Genomic DNA, 19,692 nt, shown 5'->3' on the forward strand with positions numbered 1-19,692 from the left:
ATACTATTTGCGATGTACTTATCTCAATGTTGAATCGATGATGGGAAGCATTTCTTATAGGCTTCTTTCGAATCTGCTCGGACGTGGTGCTTTCAATGGCGTCAAAATATTTACCTTTCAGCATATTTTCTATTTTCGGTAAGAATCAGATGTCGCATTGAAATAAATTTGGATAGTAGAGTAGATGCACATTTATGCAGACAGATTTAGCTAGTAAAATCTCGCAAATCATAAGCATTTCGAGCTCTTAAGATGAAAAGAATATTGGCGTATTTATCAGGTCTCTGTTTTCGCAAATATTTCTGGTTCCCCTAGTAAAATTTCCCTTTTCATTAGTTGTTGAGGTTAAAAGACATCCCGACTGTTCCTCATCCTTAACCGACTCTTTCCACTGTTGAATTGCTCATACTACTGTAAACAGTTTTCAAAGTTATTCCCGTAGATAGATTTCAGCATTTGGTCTTACTAAAGCGGCTATAGTAGCCGAATGACAAGCTATCAAATTCAGACTTGTCTATGAGGCAAAATAATTGAAATATATTCAGCGAAGTAAATGCTAAGTAGTATAAAATCTCATTCTCCATATTTTTTTATTAGGTACACCTCGTAATACTAATACATTTAGAAAGTATTGTTGTGAATAGTTGTATTTTGGAAAAATGTGAAATTCTAAATAACGAAGATAATATTTATCTTTTCTCAAGTTTTGACGCAAATATATACAGAGGTAGACAGAAGCATTGAATTTTAAATTATAGTACAAGTTCATTTTAAAAACTTCATCATAATAATGTTAAATAAGTTCCAGAAAACTTTTTTACTTATTTATAGTAGGTGTCAATGTAAAAAATTCGAGCTAATGTTTGGTACTTGGGGTATATTCTAAATAATTATATGTTAAGAAAGTGTATGCAATTCCATTTTATTCCTTAGCGAAAAAATATTTCTTTAACAAAGAGATAAAAAGTCGTCTTTCTAATTGTAAAAATTTCGAACTTGTAAGCAGATAATATAAGTAATTAATTTTTCGGAAAATAATTGCCTACCTACATTTAAAAAAATATATATCATCCTGTAGATACCTACATATCGATTACAATACACAAACACGAATAAAATAACAATATAGATAAATGTACACTTGATCACTAAATGGTTTCACTTTCCAATGACCCCCACATCAGTACCTAGTTGATGCAAAAACCCAAATAAGAATCACTATCTCGTAGTCGTACAAGTTGACACCCAATAAGAAAAATGCAGAAGTCAAAGGTAAACACGTGGTAGAAACAGCGGTAGCGAGTGTTTCAAGCCAGAATACGGTTACGGTAAATACTACAGAATTGTTCTGTTGTTTATTGTCTAAGACGGGGTACGATGAAACGCAACTCAGCTGTTCATCGTGTAGAACGTCGAGAATATTCCGGATTGCGCCAGCCGTTGACCTCCCCACCATCGATTCGGGCTACGCCTCTTGGCCTATCGTGACCCTCGCGTGAACTAAGAACCTCCCCGAACCGCCCAGGCCAAGTCAGTGTCGGGCCCGAGACCGAAAGGTCACTAGTAGAGGCTAGAGTGTTTCGTGGGCTTGACCTATCACCTCCAATGTGAAGATACGTGTTTCGAACTACTCAAACTCTCCACAGGTTCAGGGTGTAGGAGTCCAAAAGTATCTTGAACTCGGTGTCGAGGTTCATGTGGTTGGTGGTGTGAGAGTGCAGTGCGTGTGTAGTGAGGTTATCTCCTGGAGACCGTGGATCGCTTTAACGCCATGGCTCTTGTAGCCAGCTCTTGGCGAGAGACATCGCTAGTTAACCCTATACCGACAAGTTTGAACTCATTGCAAAACGGTTTGAACCCTTTACCTCCTGCTAGTAATTTGAATCCTTTACCGACGAACATTAATCCAATTACTCTTGAAAATCCGGACGTTTCGCTTATCAATCGGCAAACACCATCTCAGAATTCACAAAATAGCGCTAATAGTGTTGACAAGAATCAAAACATCGAGTGTGTCGTGTGCGGGGATAAGAGTTCCGGGAAACACTACGGACAATTTACCTGTGAAGGTAAGTAGGTACTGACTGGTCCAGTGTTACCGTTTTCCATTCATTCCAACGTTAATTGCAGGCATTTAAATCTTTAATATACTTACTTCTGAATTATTGAATATTTGGTATTATTAGGTAATCTTTTTACTTTTTTACCTACTAAACAAGTGGAATTTTAAAATCGAATATAAATGAAAGTTATCTCTTCGATTATTTAAAAATACTTCTCAAAATTTGTGTTTTTTTTTAACATTTCTCCTATTGGCCAGTGGTGTTAATATATTAAAATATCTGTAGGTATATGTAATCATTGATATTATGCATTATTCAAATGAAAAAATAAATACATATATTCGAATTTATTTAATTTATTTCGTGACATTAGTTGTGTAATTAAAATTTCGAGAAAATAAAATATGAACTTCATCTTTTAATAAAAGACCGACGAAAAAATGTATCAGGAGAACACATTTTGATATCTTTAGTAATTTAGCATTGACAAATATTGAAAAATATTCATAAATCAAATACAAAACTGAAAAGAAGGAATGAAAACATTTAAAATTTCTCTAATCAAATTTTAGCTTACCACTGTATACACATATACATTTTTCAAATAATGAGCCATTATGAGCAAATTATTATTCGTTTTCCCGAATTATCAATCCAAATTTTTTTATCAGATAAACTTAATTGATCAAATAAATATCACGGTTGGTTATTTCAATGTAGTTGTTTTTATTATTTTAACAATAATACGAGGGTCACTTTATTTTAAGATGCCAAGAAACTAAAGGAGCTGAAGCTAGCCTCACTGCATTTTCTAATACCACCCTTCTTAACCTCAGTAACCTCTGACTGAAGTTGAGTCGCTACTCTACCACAGAGTAAAAAATAGTAGTACATACCTACCATTGCCATCTAAATATGAATTAGTGAATTTTGAAATGTGCGCGCTCTGATCTATTATGATTTCAAGGTCGGTTTAAGTGAACAAATCTGGATGATGGAAGTCGTTCACGAGCACCTTGTTTCGTTGCTCTTCACGTCACTGTTGGAAACATTAAGATTGAGACGTAAAGGTTTTAATCAATTCAAGTCAATTTTCTCCCGTAATACCGAATTACTGAAAGCTTGAGATCAACGTATAAACTGATACACCTTCAAATGTTTACCTGCAACTCTTGATTCAGTCAATATTTGGGTTAATGCTGCATCACGATTATCGTCACGTACAGCATAGCAGACAGTTGTCTAATGTGACAGTAGGTAACATCCACTCTATTCGCCTGATTTGGCAATTTATGATCGAAGTTTCACGGTGGAAGATAAGATAGATAAAGAAATTCATCAATTTTTTGAGAGCCATCCCAAAGATGACTGGCTTCAAGCTTTTAAGTTATGGAAACTTCGGTGGTTCACTTTTAATATAAATAAAATCATTTTCCTGAAAATACTTAAATACTTTTCTTGTATTATAGCAGCGTAACCTGTATATGGCAAATAGTTTGATGATAGTCATTTTGTAATAACCTATCTAATCATCTCTTCGTAGAGTATATTTTTTGAAATATCTAACATACAAACAGTGGTATTCTTGAAATCAATTATTTTTGAAACAACCTCAACTTTATTGCAAATATTTGCTTTAAAAAAATAATGGTAATATGTTCAATTGCGCGTGAAAAAGCGTAATAAGTGCGTAGATAAAATAATCCTTTGTTGATAATTTAATTTCGTAAAGCATAATACGAAACACGTTAACAAATACAAGGAAAAGATATCGCAAATATATAAATAATTATGTAATTTCAAGCAAAAATAGAGGGGATTGTGATAATTTAGAAAATAAGAATACATCAAGTATAAAACTGATGGAAAATTGAAAAGATAGTCCATGGAACACGACAACGAGAAATAGTGAAAATAAATAGGTACCTAGTGGTTGTTTCAATACCTACATAGTTTCTTGCTTATTATTTTGATAATTTCCACAATATTTAAAGTCTAAATCATGTTTTCATTGATACCTACGTACTGAGCTTTTCACTAAATTGAACCCCCTTTGTTAAATATAAAAACAAAAATTGTTACAAACATTACACAAATTCAACCAAATATTTCAAAATGAGTGTGAATGAACAATTTGTTAGACGGAACATTATTCATATATATTAGGTAAATTTTTTGGTACATTTTTCACAATAACCAATAAAATAGGTAATAACAATAAAATAAGTGTGGTAGTATGGAATAAACAATATCAAATGAAAAATTACTTGGGTCGAAACGGTAACTATTATTTAATAAATAGAAATAATATTGTTTCCATGAGTTAAATTATTAGGGATATACTTAATCTTGGTTCTGATTTAACTCCAATGAAAGCTACAATTTTGTTCTTAATGATCAAAAGTATTTCTTCATTTTTTGAGAACTCATTTTCATAAACGACCTCACAAACGTATCGAATGATATTGAATCTGGACTATTTGATGGCCGCGAAACCAATCCAAACATCCAAACACCAAATAAACTAATTATATGTTCTTGCAAAAGATCTATATTATTAAATTTTTCATCAATGTGGGTTTAAACAATACACATAATTTAACAAACTTTCTCATTATGAATTTCATAATATGTATAATTTTTAGTTTTCTTCAATTAAATTCAAATAAAGCTTTTATATTGGATACTACTGCTGTGGCCACCGATCTGTTAACATTAGAAAATTTACAAAATTAGAACCCTAGTTAAGTCTTTCCAACATTATTTTCTCAGAAATGTCATGGCTTGCAGTACATTTAACATCAGTACTTATTATCTGATAGTTTTAACCCTATTTTGATTACTATATATCTTTGTTGTACTAAAACTTCATTCATTTTGTTCTTAAATTATTTTCCTTATATAACAAATGTATAGACCTTTCGATTTTGTTTGGTAATTATTCTAATAAAAATAAAATTCAATATGAGGCATATATTTTTTTTAATACAAAATCAAGGTAAACTAATTCAAATCAATAAGCTGAAAGAATATCATGAGAGAACAAATAAATTTTGTTCCAATTTATTTATATATACCGAAGAACCTGTTCGCCAATACTTCAGTACCTAGTTATACCGATTATAATTTTACATAATCTTTATTTAAAAATGTAAATGTCAGGTTTCAATCAAAGCAACCCTTTACCTAAATCCCCCTAAGAATGGTTCTATTAAATTTCAACATCGCAGTGGAATTTGAACATCACAATACAGCACCTGTTAAAAGTAGGTAAGCGACCGTGCGGCCGTATGTGTAGCTACACCCCAGGCGACTAACTATAACCCCCTGCTATCCATCTCATACATATTCAAAAATGCAAATTCTTTAAATCCTCACAGTTCTGTTTATATTTTGTATTCTTTATACCCGCATTTAGAAATTGGCGAATTGACGCTTAATATTTGACAGATAATCTGGTCATTCTTTTCCGCGTAGAAAAAAATGATTTTTTATTGGTTGTATGTAGAATAAATTATTTTTTCAAATCGCGATAAATAAATAGATAGTAAGTAGATATATACTTACAATTGTATATAATAAAGTCAAAATTAAGTTATAACTGAAAAAAATAGGGAAGAATAGTTACGGGTATTTAAGAATACTTTTAATCATTTGCATTTATGATTTTAACTCTTGGTATGAGCATAGGACTTTTCGGAAACTGATCGACTTATCGATTCATTTAGGAAAGGATAGGATCCTGTCTACCCTAGAAGACCAGTGGGTGAAAATCATGGTAATTTTTTATTATTAGTGGCCTGACCTAGAAATGGCTGTAGTTGCTTGAAAAATACCACGATATTAGAAAATACACAATCTATACAACATGTTTCAAGTTTGAAGACGCCATGATGTTTAGTATTTGTTTCGCAGCCATCAATAGTGAACGTTTCATTAGGCCAACCAATATAACTAGATTCGACTCTGGGCAAGACTACTCCTTCATTATCAACAAAAAAAATGGGTAGCAGTGTATAAGCGAGGATGTACGACTTGCGAAGACCAGCATCGCAGTAGTCGATCAAACGAGGTGACGACTCCAGAAATGTTGAAGGAAGTCCACTGAACTAAAAAGGAAGAACCGGTTCTAAAAGGAGGAAAGACCGTTCCATCTGCAGACAAGACCATGGCAACGGTTTTTTGGGATGCGCGTAGGATAATTTTCCTTAAATATTTTGAGAAAGGAAGAATTATCAACGTCGAGTATTATGCGAAATTGTTTTAACAATTGATTAAAAAAATTAAGTAAAGGTAATGCACTTGCTCACACATCTGTTATTCCAACGACTTAATGAATTAAAGTTTGAATTGCTACCTCATGCACCCTATTCACCAGATTTAACTCCATAAAATGGCTCGGGGGTCAAATATTGAAGAAGTGATGTCGGCAGTTAATGGCTATTTTAAGGAGCTTGACAATTCTTATAAAAACTATATCGAATTTATTGAACATCGCTGTGAGAATTATAGGGAGCTAAAAGAAGATTACGTTGAAAAATAAATAAATGTTTGTGTTTTCTTTGTTGGACCAGGTAGTTGTGGGGACCATCCCCATTTCTTGTTGAATAACTACAATATTTGAAGAATATTTCATTGCAATGAAAAATTTATCTCATGTAAATCTGATTTATACAAAACATTTTTGTACTGAAAGAAGAAAAAATCAAATGGGGCCAGCTCCGGGGTGTAGGGTGGATGAAGCACCGTAACTATACCATTTTTAGTCAGTCTCCTCCTCGGGTCAATGCTAAACGATCAGTTTTCAGTCAACGTCTGTTAGCAGAAGATCTAATTGTTTTCAATATTTTAATCGATTCGAATAGTTGATGGGACAAGAATCGGAGCAAGAACAAAATAGCGCTAGCAAAAAAATCACTTCATGTCTCGTAGAAGATTTGCACTACTACAAAAGCTCCGTCCTTAGCAGTGCTAAGCTGGTTATTATTTGATCTTCGTTTGCATACGAAGGAGTCTATATTATGTTCACCGTAATATTTTCCACTCTAAAATTTCGTATAAAACGTTTATGGAACATTAATTGTCGATGTGTGGAGTTAAAAGTCCGATCATATAGCGATTTGTTGAATGATATGACGTTCAAGTTCGCAAATAATTCTGTCCAGATGATAACTTTAAACGAGTTTTGAATTATTCGGTAAATTCATTCGTTACAGTGACTGAAGATCTCGGAAAGAATCACCAGAAAGTCATTTCGTAAAACTTGTAGTTAATTGGAGGATATAGATTTTCTCAAGGTTATGTCCAGATCGAGATTCTGGTATACGGGCTTCTTTAAAAAAATTTCAACAAGAATTATCAGCACCTACCATCAACTGTAAGTCAAAATGAATATATTTAATGAACAATCTCATAAAAATCACTTTTCTTAAAAGTATTATCGTGATGCCTTGCAAGGTAATAACTGTTAATAAGTCTGATAATACCCAAATAAGATGTTTTTGCGGTCGACGCTTATCGACAGGCAATGATAAACCACCAACAATAAAATACATACATGGTTTTCCAACATAAATGTTAGGACCTATCGTAGAACTATACGTCTCTTCTAAATGTGGAAACGAAATATTTTGGCTTAAAGTTTTTTTCACATTATCAAGAAAGATACAAATCCCAATAAATTAATTTCCAATCAAATCACTTGGCAGAACGGAATATTTTTTGAGTGTATTATACAAAACTTTATATTACGTACGTACCTACAATAAATCACGATGACAGTGGAAAATCGATCGATAGTGAAACATTTAAAAACGACTATTGCTCTAAACATAGCAATTACAAATTATTCACCTCTCGAGTTAACCGTTTACAACATCATGTATGTTAATTTCACTTTTTATTATATTATTTCTGCAGAACAGACAATAAATTAACCAGTAGTCAATTACATAAACCAAACATTAATCGCTTCCTCCAAATGAGCTTAAAGATTTATAAATTATAATTGATATGAAAGACCACCAATATGGGTTCAAAAAAAGTAAATCTACGGAAGATGCTACCGAAAATCTAAAATTATTTACCGACCGATAGATCAAAATGTTTCCGTAACAAGTTTCTTATTTAATTTAAAGCTTTTGATGCGGTATAATATAAAATCCAATCCGACTGAGCTCAAATGGCCATTGTACATGACAAAAAGTGGCACATGGTATCTATACCGAGTTATTGTTTTAGGACCAGTTTTGTAGGCGACACGGTTTTCATATATACACATACATCTATCATCAATAGTTTTTAATCCAAGAAAATGGGACCACAAATGCTGGCAAGTTCTTGAAATTTTCAAGTTACTTTGAGATGTACGAAATAGATTTGTAATGAACTTTCTGGAATTATCTTCGTGATACGGTTGGAAATAATTGTTAAAAACAGTTTTTCCTGAATTTTAGGAAACGGCACAAGCTGGATATAAATCAAAGTTGTAGATGTTTCAATTATACAAAAAAAGGTTAGTCATTATAATTACAGCTTTAAATTGCGATGTTTTCAAATAACGCACTCGTTCAAAGAATTATAAATTTCAATTCCAAAAATTTTTTCAAATTTCTACTAGGTACATCAACTTTTTCAAGTTGTTGGGATACATGTTGTGAACTGTATTGTATAATATTAACAAAATATTATAAACAATAGTACAACAAATACAGAAATATCTACATACTGTCCTTACGTTCTTAACAGTTTTTTCGGAAAAAATCATCATCACAAGTATATTGATGTATGGGACTTCATCAACACATTTTTAAAAATGCTAGATAGATAGACATGTTTGTGGATATTTTAAATTGACTATTTTTTAATGCTGATAAATGGTGGTAGGATTGATGAGCCAAATTGATTTAATGGGTAAATTTTACCGAGCGCAATAACTTTCATCGATGACAAACTGTGCTTTCCAAATTCGGGGTGTTTCATAATTGCAATAATGTGGAGGTCAGCATTATTCAAAACATCATTCATTGTTTATCCGTACAAATAATCACTGATTTTAAAATTAAATATATGTATCATCTATCAAAAAGGTATAATTTTCATATCCATTTGAAATATTACAGTCCATAATTACATTTATTTATTTAGGAAAAAGCACTTTTCAAGAACAACCATTACCACATTCATAGTTAATTGTTCTCTTTTATAGATTTTTTCCTATAGGTACCTCAATTATAACATTTAATTTCTTCAACTCCACTTTTCAGGTTTTATCCAAATCTTCACTATTCAATAGTTACCCTTGCCACATACAGAAACCGTTTTCATGAGGGAAGTACAGCATTGATTTGCAGATCAGAAAGTTTCACATTACAAATATTATCCCCAGCCACTTATTCACAATGAGAATGTGATATTTCGATCGTAACGGATACTACATACAATCCCGTATATAATATTAATAGGAATAGGTAAACTATTGAATTTTTGATAAGCAACAAGATAAAAATGATTATTTATAAACTGCAGCTGATCAGTGACAATATATTTGTAATTCGGTTACAAATTGTGTGATTATATTTCAAAATTTAATACAACTAACATTCAGTTTTTCAATTTTTTGTTTTAATCCAGTTCAAAAAATTTATTATAACGCAAATACATGAAAAACATCAAATAAAATTTCCGAAACAACCAAAGTATGAGCCGTAGATGAAAATGTTCCATTTACAATTGAAGAACATGTGTTGGTAAAATCATCGAGCAGCATAAACGGAGAGGTTATTTAGATATTGTACGATCGAACGACGTAATATAAAACGCATTTTTTTCAAAATGAATTTCAAAATCCAATATCTAAAAACAGGTACCTTCAATATATGACTTGATAAAAATAAACATTCATTGATAAAACGAAAAATGACATCACTTACCTACAAGGGTGTTCTGCTTAAAAAGGCATTAGATAGACTTTCTGCACCCTATTCGATTACTATTTAGTATTTTACGAGTGATACAGTGTATAACGATTACTGACTGAGGTAGGGTATTAAACAGAACCTAGCGTTAGACTAGTTTTCAAATAAATCTCTCATCGTGTCTAGGTAATAATCATCAGCAGCAGCCTTAATTTTTTTGTCATATAATAATAACGCATTTGATATATTATCATCTTTAGTGCCAACCTGTAGTATTATAATGCATGGCTCACTTAATCAGCAAATCTACTCAACCGTAATTTACTACATTATAATTTTCGAATACATTTCATCAATAAAAAAATTACATCTGTTAGAATGTGTAAAGTTTTCATCTTACGCAAAAATTCCAGCTACCACAATACTATCCTTAATGATTCGTGTCACTATGCGCTTTCCAAGTTTTTGTGTTTAAACCCACAAATTTTCAGAGCAATGTCTCCATGCTGCATCTCCGTATGGTTTTCAATGTAGTATATAAGTTATAAATAGTTCTACATAAAAACTCTCACGTAATTCTGTAAATTTTTCTAAATTTTCCGTATTTTTAGTACGATCCACCAAAAAATTCTATCGTGATAACTAAATCAATAGAGGGTTTATCAATTGTGATTAATTCTGCAATTCTTACGTATCATTTTGAAATTGCTGGGTATCGAATATATGTAAAATAATTTGTTCGATTTTTAGTAGTCTGTCTAGTTGAATTTATATGTGATAATATTCTCAGTTATACATGAAACAGTTCAACAGGCCTTATGGACCCAAGGGTTGGAGTCGCTCTACTGTTTTATTTTTGTACATGACTACTTCACGCCAGTTCTCTATTCCTATTATTTCAAGATCTTATCTACATCCTTCTATCCATTTTTTCCGTGGACGCTCTCTTTCCGTTTTCTCTTCTGGCTGTATTCTCTGACTACATATTTCATCTCTGCTTGACCATATACTGATTTGATCTTTACGTTCGTTCGTCTCCTCCACGCTTTTTACTCCTGCACTCCTTAAAAATCCTTCTTAGTACCTTTCTCTCCCATATGGCTACCATATAGTACTGTTGGTTTTATAACTGTTTTGTGAATGCGTAACTTGGCTGCTCTTGAAATATTGTTTGATCTTAATAGTCCTCGTAGAGCTCCAAACGATTTGTACCCTCTCGCCAGTCTTTTACCGATTTCCCTTGTTTCACCTCCTTCGTTTGTCACTGTCAGTCCTAGGTATTCGAACTAAACAAAACGTAATATTTCATTAGCCACAAAAATACTACACGCCACTGTCTGTGTCTACAAAAATTAGATTTATTTATAATTAGGTCTAGTAAAATTAAATTTACTATTTACCGTTTTATTTCTAGGTGTATCAAAACATTCTTTCAGGAGCCTATTTAGGACATACAAAATCTGTTTTATGCATCTCAATATCTGAAGACGGTCGAAAATTTATGTAAGCGGGAAAAATATTTAGTGAACTTTTCTCGAGAAATTTTCTCACTGCAAGATAAGATGAGCATTATCGTGGTAAAAAAGTAGGAGTTTATTCTTGACAAAAAGAAATTTTAGCCGCAATATCGCCAGAATTAAATTAGAGATGTTAAATGTATAATGCTTCTAAATATTCGTGATTTTAAAATCACTTATATCACTTATAGATACTTAAGTATCTACTGTTTTAAAATTAGTTTTTTTTGATAATTTTTAAAAGGAAGATTTTGACTTTTCGACTTTTTTTTAATTTCTATCAAAATATGATATTGACGCTGACAATTTGCTTATTTATATTGATTTATAAACCACCTTCATCATGATAATCAAAATAAGAATAAAATCAAACTAGAACTTTGTTCTAATAAGAAAAATTAATTTTTCCTTGGCCCCTATATCTCAGATATATAGCGGTAATCAATTAAATTATTTGTAGTTTTATTAGAATTAACAAAATAGAAATTTGAAACTTTTTTATCATTTATATTTTTTTCGTTCTTATGAATGTGAACCATTTCTAAAAATTCTCTTTTTCGTGTATTACATTCCGTTTCAAGAATTTTTGAATCTTTAAAACTGAATTTATGTTATTTTGATATATCGTGGTGCGTTAATGCAAAGAATCAAATTGAAAACATAAATAAAAAATTCAATTCTTATCATAAAAAACTTCAATTCACAATTGAGGTTGAGCAAAATAATAAAATCAATTTTCTTGACGTCCCATTAAATAAAATTAACAATAATTAAATTATATTATCGATATTGTATATCAATATTGTGGATTAAAAAAAGTACTTACATACTTAGATTTAAATAGCTAGAACGTGTAGGCCGTGAATCTACTTTGACACTTTGACCTATTGATCTATAGTGTACCCCGGACTGTTATGTTCTTTAGATTTAAGAATAGTGAGTGTAAGTATTCTAGTCTTTGTTGACAGATCGCACCAACAGTGCGGCTGAAAACCAGTAACTCTCCTTACGTCGTCTTTGCTTAATGGAAGGAATTTTTGGGTACATAATAAGAAAGAAATATCTTGATGGATTGTTTTAGACCTCGGGTTTAATCAATGATTCTGATTTTCTTTAGTTTTTCGACTTTTTTATTGACTTATATTTCGACTATTCTTATAGTCCTATAAAAGCTTGTTAATTGCCGTATACTCCTGTGTGGCCGGGTACGCACAATTCAGGTCTTTACCGTTTCTTCTTTACTTGCCCATTTCATTTCATTATTGTTGTAAGCCTTATACTTATTTGGGAATTAAGTTATTATTATTACATGATAACAAACTTTGAAAATACACGCTATGTAAAAAACTTTGAGTTATTGTTAGAGAAAACAGAAACAGGTTAAGAAAGTTCATATTGCATCAATTGCAGTTTTTGAAGGAAACTATTAAGTGTCAGCCACGCTTACTCAACCTAACTTAACAATATAGATTAATCCAGACGTATGAATCGAATCGAATAGAACACTGTAAGTTTTTTATCAGATTTGTTATCAATACTTGCTAATTTCATATTGTACGTTTAAAAATATTTTGTAAATGCCTAGATAATAAAATTATCATAGTATAAAAGTAAAACCTTTCTTTGTCTCGTATTTTAAATTAATGGGTCTAATATGTCTCTACTTTGGCTGTCATACATGTCGCGTCGTTATAGTTTTATTGCTCAAAATGTTTTTATAAAGACTCATTTTTCTTCGTCGGTCCCAAAGGGGTTGTCAAATTTTCAACGTGGAGCCCTAGATCCCTTATAACGATGTCTCGGCATTTTTTAACACAGCTTCTCTTTAGGGAGTATTCGATCAACGACATTCTATGTTTCCTATTAAATAACATCACAGTTTTAAGAATATTCATTCGATTGGAAGGAGAATTTAACAATATCAATAAATGTCTTCTTAATCATCAATTTTTTCAAAAGTTTTTCCATTTTTGGAATTTATTTGCATTAAAACGATACTTAATTATATAGTTTATAGAAAGATGGAAGAGTCCAATATAGATATGCAAAATGCAAAATGCAAAATGCAGGTGATAAGCTTTTACGGGCAGAGCAGATATGAAGTTTGAATTACCTAGAATTAATATTGAATGTGGCCAACTGTAGCCATCTCAAAAATGAACACCAAGACTAATGAGAAACTGAAAAAATCGAAGCATACACCAGTATCTATTATCTGCATAGTGATAGATAAAAATGAAAGGAAAAAAGATGAAAGGATTAGAGTGATTTATAGTAGTAGGCTATTGAAAAAACTGGACTGTGATAAATGCAATATTGGCAGAAAAAAATGGCAGAAGGAAGAAGCGTATTTTCTCAAATATTAAATAGAATTGATGCATAATTTCCCTACGACGATCTATTGGAATCCTATGAATACAGATTACATTATCCAGCTTTATTCTACTTGTTAGCTAAGAGATTTTTATGAGGTGACCTTTGTATTTCCCATTCCTAGTACCGAGTACCTCACTTTCACTAAACTGTCGCAGAATTGCTCCGTAGGTTATTCAATTGATCTACAACAATTGCATAAAGACTCCTGTATCAAACTCATCAATTCCAGAGGCCTATTGAACTTATAACGCCCTGTTAACAAACAAAAGATAAGAAGGTTACTAATTTTGCAACGCCTCAGAAAGTTTCTGTTGCAATTAATGGCATTAACGCAGCTTGCCATTATGATCCTTGTACCTCGTTACCCTGGTCATCGTGACTATCGTGGTAATCCAGAAATTTTATAGAACATACACTTCCATAATAAATTTCTTTTGACCTATATAAAATTATGCTTAGTTCATAAAACTTGATGATAAGACACCTAGATACTAGTGAGATTTAAGTAAATAACTGAAACAATAATAGTTACAATCCACAAGTTTAGCCGATAGCAAAACAAAACGATTTTCTAGCAATACTAAAATTAAAATGTGGTTATAAAAAAGTTTCAATTCGGTGATAGATATATAAGAGTAAAATAATAATAGATACCGGCGGTATAAGAGAATAATGTGTAAACCGTTATTTTTATTGAATATAGGATATGATTTTCAAACAAATATAACGTACTCGTATTTAATACAAAAGATATTCAATCAAATTCAACTGAAATTGATAACATGAAGTAAACACAAAGGCTTGAACACGGTAAAATTGTCTTTTATATAATTCATGAGCACACCTGCCTTACTACATTTTCCGTTGATATTAAATAATAGAGTTCTTTTTAGTAAAAATCTAAACAAAACAATGGTACCGGACACTGCAATGACGGACATTGTCAGACAATAAAAAATTTACAGATTTATGTAATTGTCACAGTGCATTAGAGCGAAACCACGTGAAAAAATTGGTAGGCACAGACATCGATGTTACGGTAGTTGACTAGGGCTCCTTTAATTCCTCAGAAGCTATTTTTACACCAAACATGCGATTAAATCAACATATGGCAGATAATTTTTAAATCATACTGGCTAATAGAGGGTGTGAGATTTTGTATATACCTAGTGGGATAAAAAGAGATTAATAATAATTAATGTTCTAATACATAATTGATTTCCCTTATTTCAAAAATACTTATTTAGAAAGTATCTGCTTTCTAAATTTATATGAACTTCTTGAAAATAAAAAGTCTGATGCTAGAACAACTTTTGATATTAGTTCGGTTGTGAATAATTTTTAGTACTTTCATTTCATACATATGTTTCGTTTAAATTTCTTACGTCTCCATTTTAGTAGCTGGCAAATTACAAAATAATTGAATCAATATCTTTTAAACACTTTGATTTTCCGTACATTAAAAATGAATTGAAAAAGCCCATTTCCATTTGTTAATTGTATTACGAACTGACGCCTATAAGGAAATATTTGTGGAGTATAGTATAACCGACTGATATTTGATGAGAATTCGTATCGTGAATACATCAGATATTAAATATATATACATATATATATATATATATATATATATATATATATATATATATATATATATATATATATATATATATTAAAATATACAGTTGGGAATTAATCCATTACTGTTCGATAAAATAAGGATTCGAATAAGGAAATTTGCAGTGTTCATGAATAAAAAATGTAGAATTTCAATTGACAGGTAAGAAAGAAATAATTAAAAACTATTCCTAAAATCATTATTTTGAGAATATGTTAAACACGTGGAATAATATGAAGGTCCAATCAAAATGTATATGAACTAAATTTTTCTATAAAATCGTCTTGAATGACTTTCGAATATTTGCAGTAAAAACCAAGATATTTGCAAAAACGATAAAAATTTGCTGTACTGAGCGTGATTTAAAAAAATTCTCAACAAAGTTATGTATTATGTAAGTTATGTAATTTTATTAAAAAAATTGAAAAAAAAAATTTACCTGTACCATTCTTAATTTCTGAATAAATTTTTAGAAAATTTCAGAGTTCATTTGTTGAACTTTGTGTACATGTGATTTGAATCAAACGTTTGAAAATTCACTTTTTTATAAATGTTTGATCAATAAAATGTGACCATTTATTGCAAATATCTCGTTTTCTATTGCAAATACGTGGTTTGAAAGGATTGTATAAACCATTTTAGTCCTTACTTTTTCTTTTTTTTTTCATATCGTTTCACATTTTATATAAATCTTGAAAATAGGTATTTCGGGGCAGTTTTTTATTATTTTCTATCTATCCATCTAAATGTATGCTATAATCAACTTGAATACAATGAAAAGTGCATCGTATATGTCAAACAAAGTGAATAATTTTTTGCACATAATAAAAATGAACCTTTGGATCTAAAATATTTGTTTGTATACCTAACAGTCTTTTCCATTTGCACATTTTAAATTGTATCCATCAAGTTCTACATTCTGTTCGACTACAGTTTCTATTAACTATTAACGCTTGCAATTTCCTTTCTATTCTATTAAAAATATTTAAAAGCGACCCTCATCTTTCGAAACACATAAAATATAAATAAAAAATACCATTACGTTGGTTTCAATATTAATTATTACACGTCTATAATATGATTTAATATCTGTATATATAAGCTGCTATTAAATTATTATCACAATCAGCTTATGAGAAAGTACCATAATACATAAGCACAATTTGTTTTTTATTTCGGATGATGTTATGATAATATTAATAGAAAAATTAAATAGATTGAGTCAAATTTCTGATTCATTCCTAGCTCACAACTATCTTCGCTATCGTTAGCGAATTTTTTTTGAAACTGTAATTTCCTATGACGAAAATTTTTCGATATATTCGACATATTAAAATATAGTTATTTTGTTTTATGCGATCAAATACATACAAACAATTAATATAAACTATAAAACGAATTGCTAGTAGAAGGAAAGTCAGACAAAGAAGAAATCTCATACTGCAGTGGATGTGGCGAAGAATACAAGAAAAATACACTGAAAAGCGACAGGATCCGATGTATTCGGAGCAGCTTTTGCCTTCACGAAGATTCCACTAAATAAGGAGACTACTGCAACATCTGCGGTAGGTTTCAGTTACCATCTCCTTCTTCTTATAGCTTGGTGAGATGATGACAGTTCCTCTTAAATAAAAATGTGTTTTATTACCTTCATTTTATTTTATGAAGAATTTTAGAGTTATGTTATAATTTAGATTATTTTACGACAGTTATTCTATATGTGTTTTTTTGTTATGATATGAGTATTTAAACCATTTCAAGTTTTTGCCCATTAATTAATAACCCGGAGCTACTAAACAACAATTTTCGAGGAAACACTATAATTGCAATATCTAAAAATAATTTCATCTTCTTATATAAATCTCGTTAGTTATTATAACTTTGTTATTAGTGTTACCCAATTACACCATTTTACAAATAACTATAGTTTTAATTCCGTTATCAAATTTCAGTTTGGGTTTTTAGGTAAATAACGAACTTCCTTTAAAAAGAAACATTTAACACATGAATGCTACTAAATCCAAACACCTGTATCAGTGAATGAGCAATATCAGTCGTAATTGTATATGTGAAAGCCTATAAAACTAAGAAACCTTTCTTATTCGGAATAATACTGAGGAAGGTGCAGAAATAGTTTGTATAGAAAAATTTAAAAAAGGTTTCTCAAATTCTACGGAAGTATAAACGCATTGTAATTGAGTTAAAGTTATTAATAAAAATGTTTTTGTCAATTATTATTATTTGATATGTCGATTCCGACACACCAAAAAAATTTTTATAACCTGAAAATCTTTGATACATTCATTACATTTCCATTGACAAGTATAGACAGCAGGGATCATAAAAATAATGTTACTCACTATTGGCTTTGTGTTACAGGTTGCAAGTCATTTTTCAAGAGGAGTGTTCGAAGGAATTTAACTTATTCATGTCGAGGAAGCAGAAATTGCCCCATCGATCAACACCATAGAAATCAATGTCAATACTGCCGTTTAAAAAAATGTATGAAAATGGGTATGAGAAGGGAAGGTACGTATTCTTTTAATGTATTACTTTTTCGAAGTTTTGACTAATTCTATATTTTTATGTAACACTTCAATCAAAAATTCAATTTGAATTCGTCGAGAAGTAAAATTGAATTTAAATATTGGAGTAAAATATATACAGAGCTCTCTGTCTTCGAGTGCGGGGTATTACACCAGAAAGACTTTTGCTGGGCAATGCCCACATTAAATTAATTTGGGGCATAGATTTAGGTGATAAAAAATTCTTATTTAGCTTTATTTACTTATCTTCTTCATTTAGTTCTATCTTTTGCTCCTTGTTAGACCGTCTCCAGTTCAGTCCTCTTTTATGCAGGTTTGCCATATCACTTTAACTGTTCTGTCCTCCTTCATTCTCATTATGTTTCGAAACTATCTCAATGGTTGATCGATTTTTTAAACTAGACTACTACTTCACCCCCGCTATTTTTCTCAGTATCTTCATTTCACAAGTTGTTGTTTTTGTATCAATTTATTGGTTAGCACCCAGGATTCGCAACCAGAGATCACAGCATTGATAGTAGTACTGATTCGTAGATTCTCGTTTTTGTACGTTTTGTTATCTCTTTTTTGTAGGAAAGTCCTCTGTACAGGGCTGTATATGTAGATATTCTCTTATTTATCATTTTGGCTATCTCTTCGTCAATTCTTTCATCTGGTCTTATGGTTGTCCCTAGATACTTCAGCCTGTTAACCCGCCTCTTTTCCAGCTCATGTATTTGCACAGTTATTTCTTCTGGTTTGTTTGATATTTTCATTATTTCTGTCTTTTGTAAGTTTATCTGCAGTTCCGTATTGCTTCATTTCAATATTCCACTTTAGGCTAGCTTTAAAAATATACAAAATATTAGCAAATTTTTCAAAGAAATCCTTTGTGTTTGAATATAGCAATAGAACATGAAGATGATTCAGGAAATAAGAAAATAAATTTGTTGTTGTTGTTTTGACAGAAGTACTTCACTCCTGATATCACAAATTTCATTTTATTTTTCCTTATTTAGTGTTTTTGAAATACTACACTTTATACTGTCCATTTTTATACTATACTAATAGAATTAGAATATACCATGTGTATGTATATATATATATATATATATATATATATATATATATATATATATAAACTATATATATATATAGTTTATATCCATGAAAGGAATTATTACATTATTTAAATGAAAGATGTATCATTTTCATAGAATTAATAATTAAACTTCGTTCGAAAAGAATATTTTCGTTAATATTATAATATATTTTAGAAAATATTTTTGTCTGTTAACTTTTTTCAATATTTTATTGCTTTTAGTACAACAACCAATTCTCCTCTAAGCCTTTTTCATTCTGACAGTTTCCACGCCATTTCCTTTATCTCTTATCAGTTCTATTCGCTTTAAATACCTGAGTCACTGCATTCTTTTTGAAACTATTTTTTCACCATAAAATATTCAAATTCAAAAATTGAACGTTATGTTTGCTGTTTCTTAATAGCTTGGATTCCATTGGAAAACTCCCCGAGTTAACATCAATTTTTAAATCAAGTACCAGGAAGAACATATCATAGTTTCAATATAAACTATAAAAATAACTAGTATAGATACCAAAAGTTTAAGTATTTTTGGAAATTCAGCATTCTATAGCCCAAAAATACAATAAACCAAA

At 30.6% G+C, this 19,692-nt stretch overlaps 1 protein-coding gene across 1 annotated transcript in view; it reads left to right on the forward strand.

Annotated features, from left to right (window-relative positions):
* Positions 1 to 353: 353 nt before the first annotated feature.
* The window catches only part of LOC130892738 (steroid receptor seven-up, isoforms B/C), a 119,182-nt gene continuing 99,843 nt past the window's right edge, over positions 354 to 19,692 (forward strand). Inside the window, exons 1-2 of the mRNA XM_057798313.1 lie at positions 354 to 2,069; positions 17,870 to 18,019. Of these exons, the coding sequence (XP_057654296.1) occupies positions 1,772 to 2,069; positions 17,870 to 18,019 (448 nt within the window). The 5' untranslated portion in view covers positions 354 to 1,771. The remainder of the gene's footprint in view (positions 2,070 to 17,869; positions 18,020 to 19,692) is intronic.

The sequence above is a fragment of the Diorhabda carinulata genome, chromosome 1 (assembly GCF_026250575.1).
Source record: "Diorhabda carinulata isolate Delta chromosome 1, icDioCari1.1, whole genome shotgun sequence".
NCBI classification, from domain to species: domain Eukaryota; kingdom Metazoa; phylum Arthropoda; class Insecta; order Coleoptera; family Chrysomelidae; genus Diorhabda; species Diorhabda carinulata.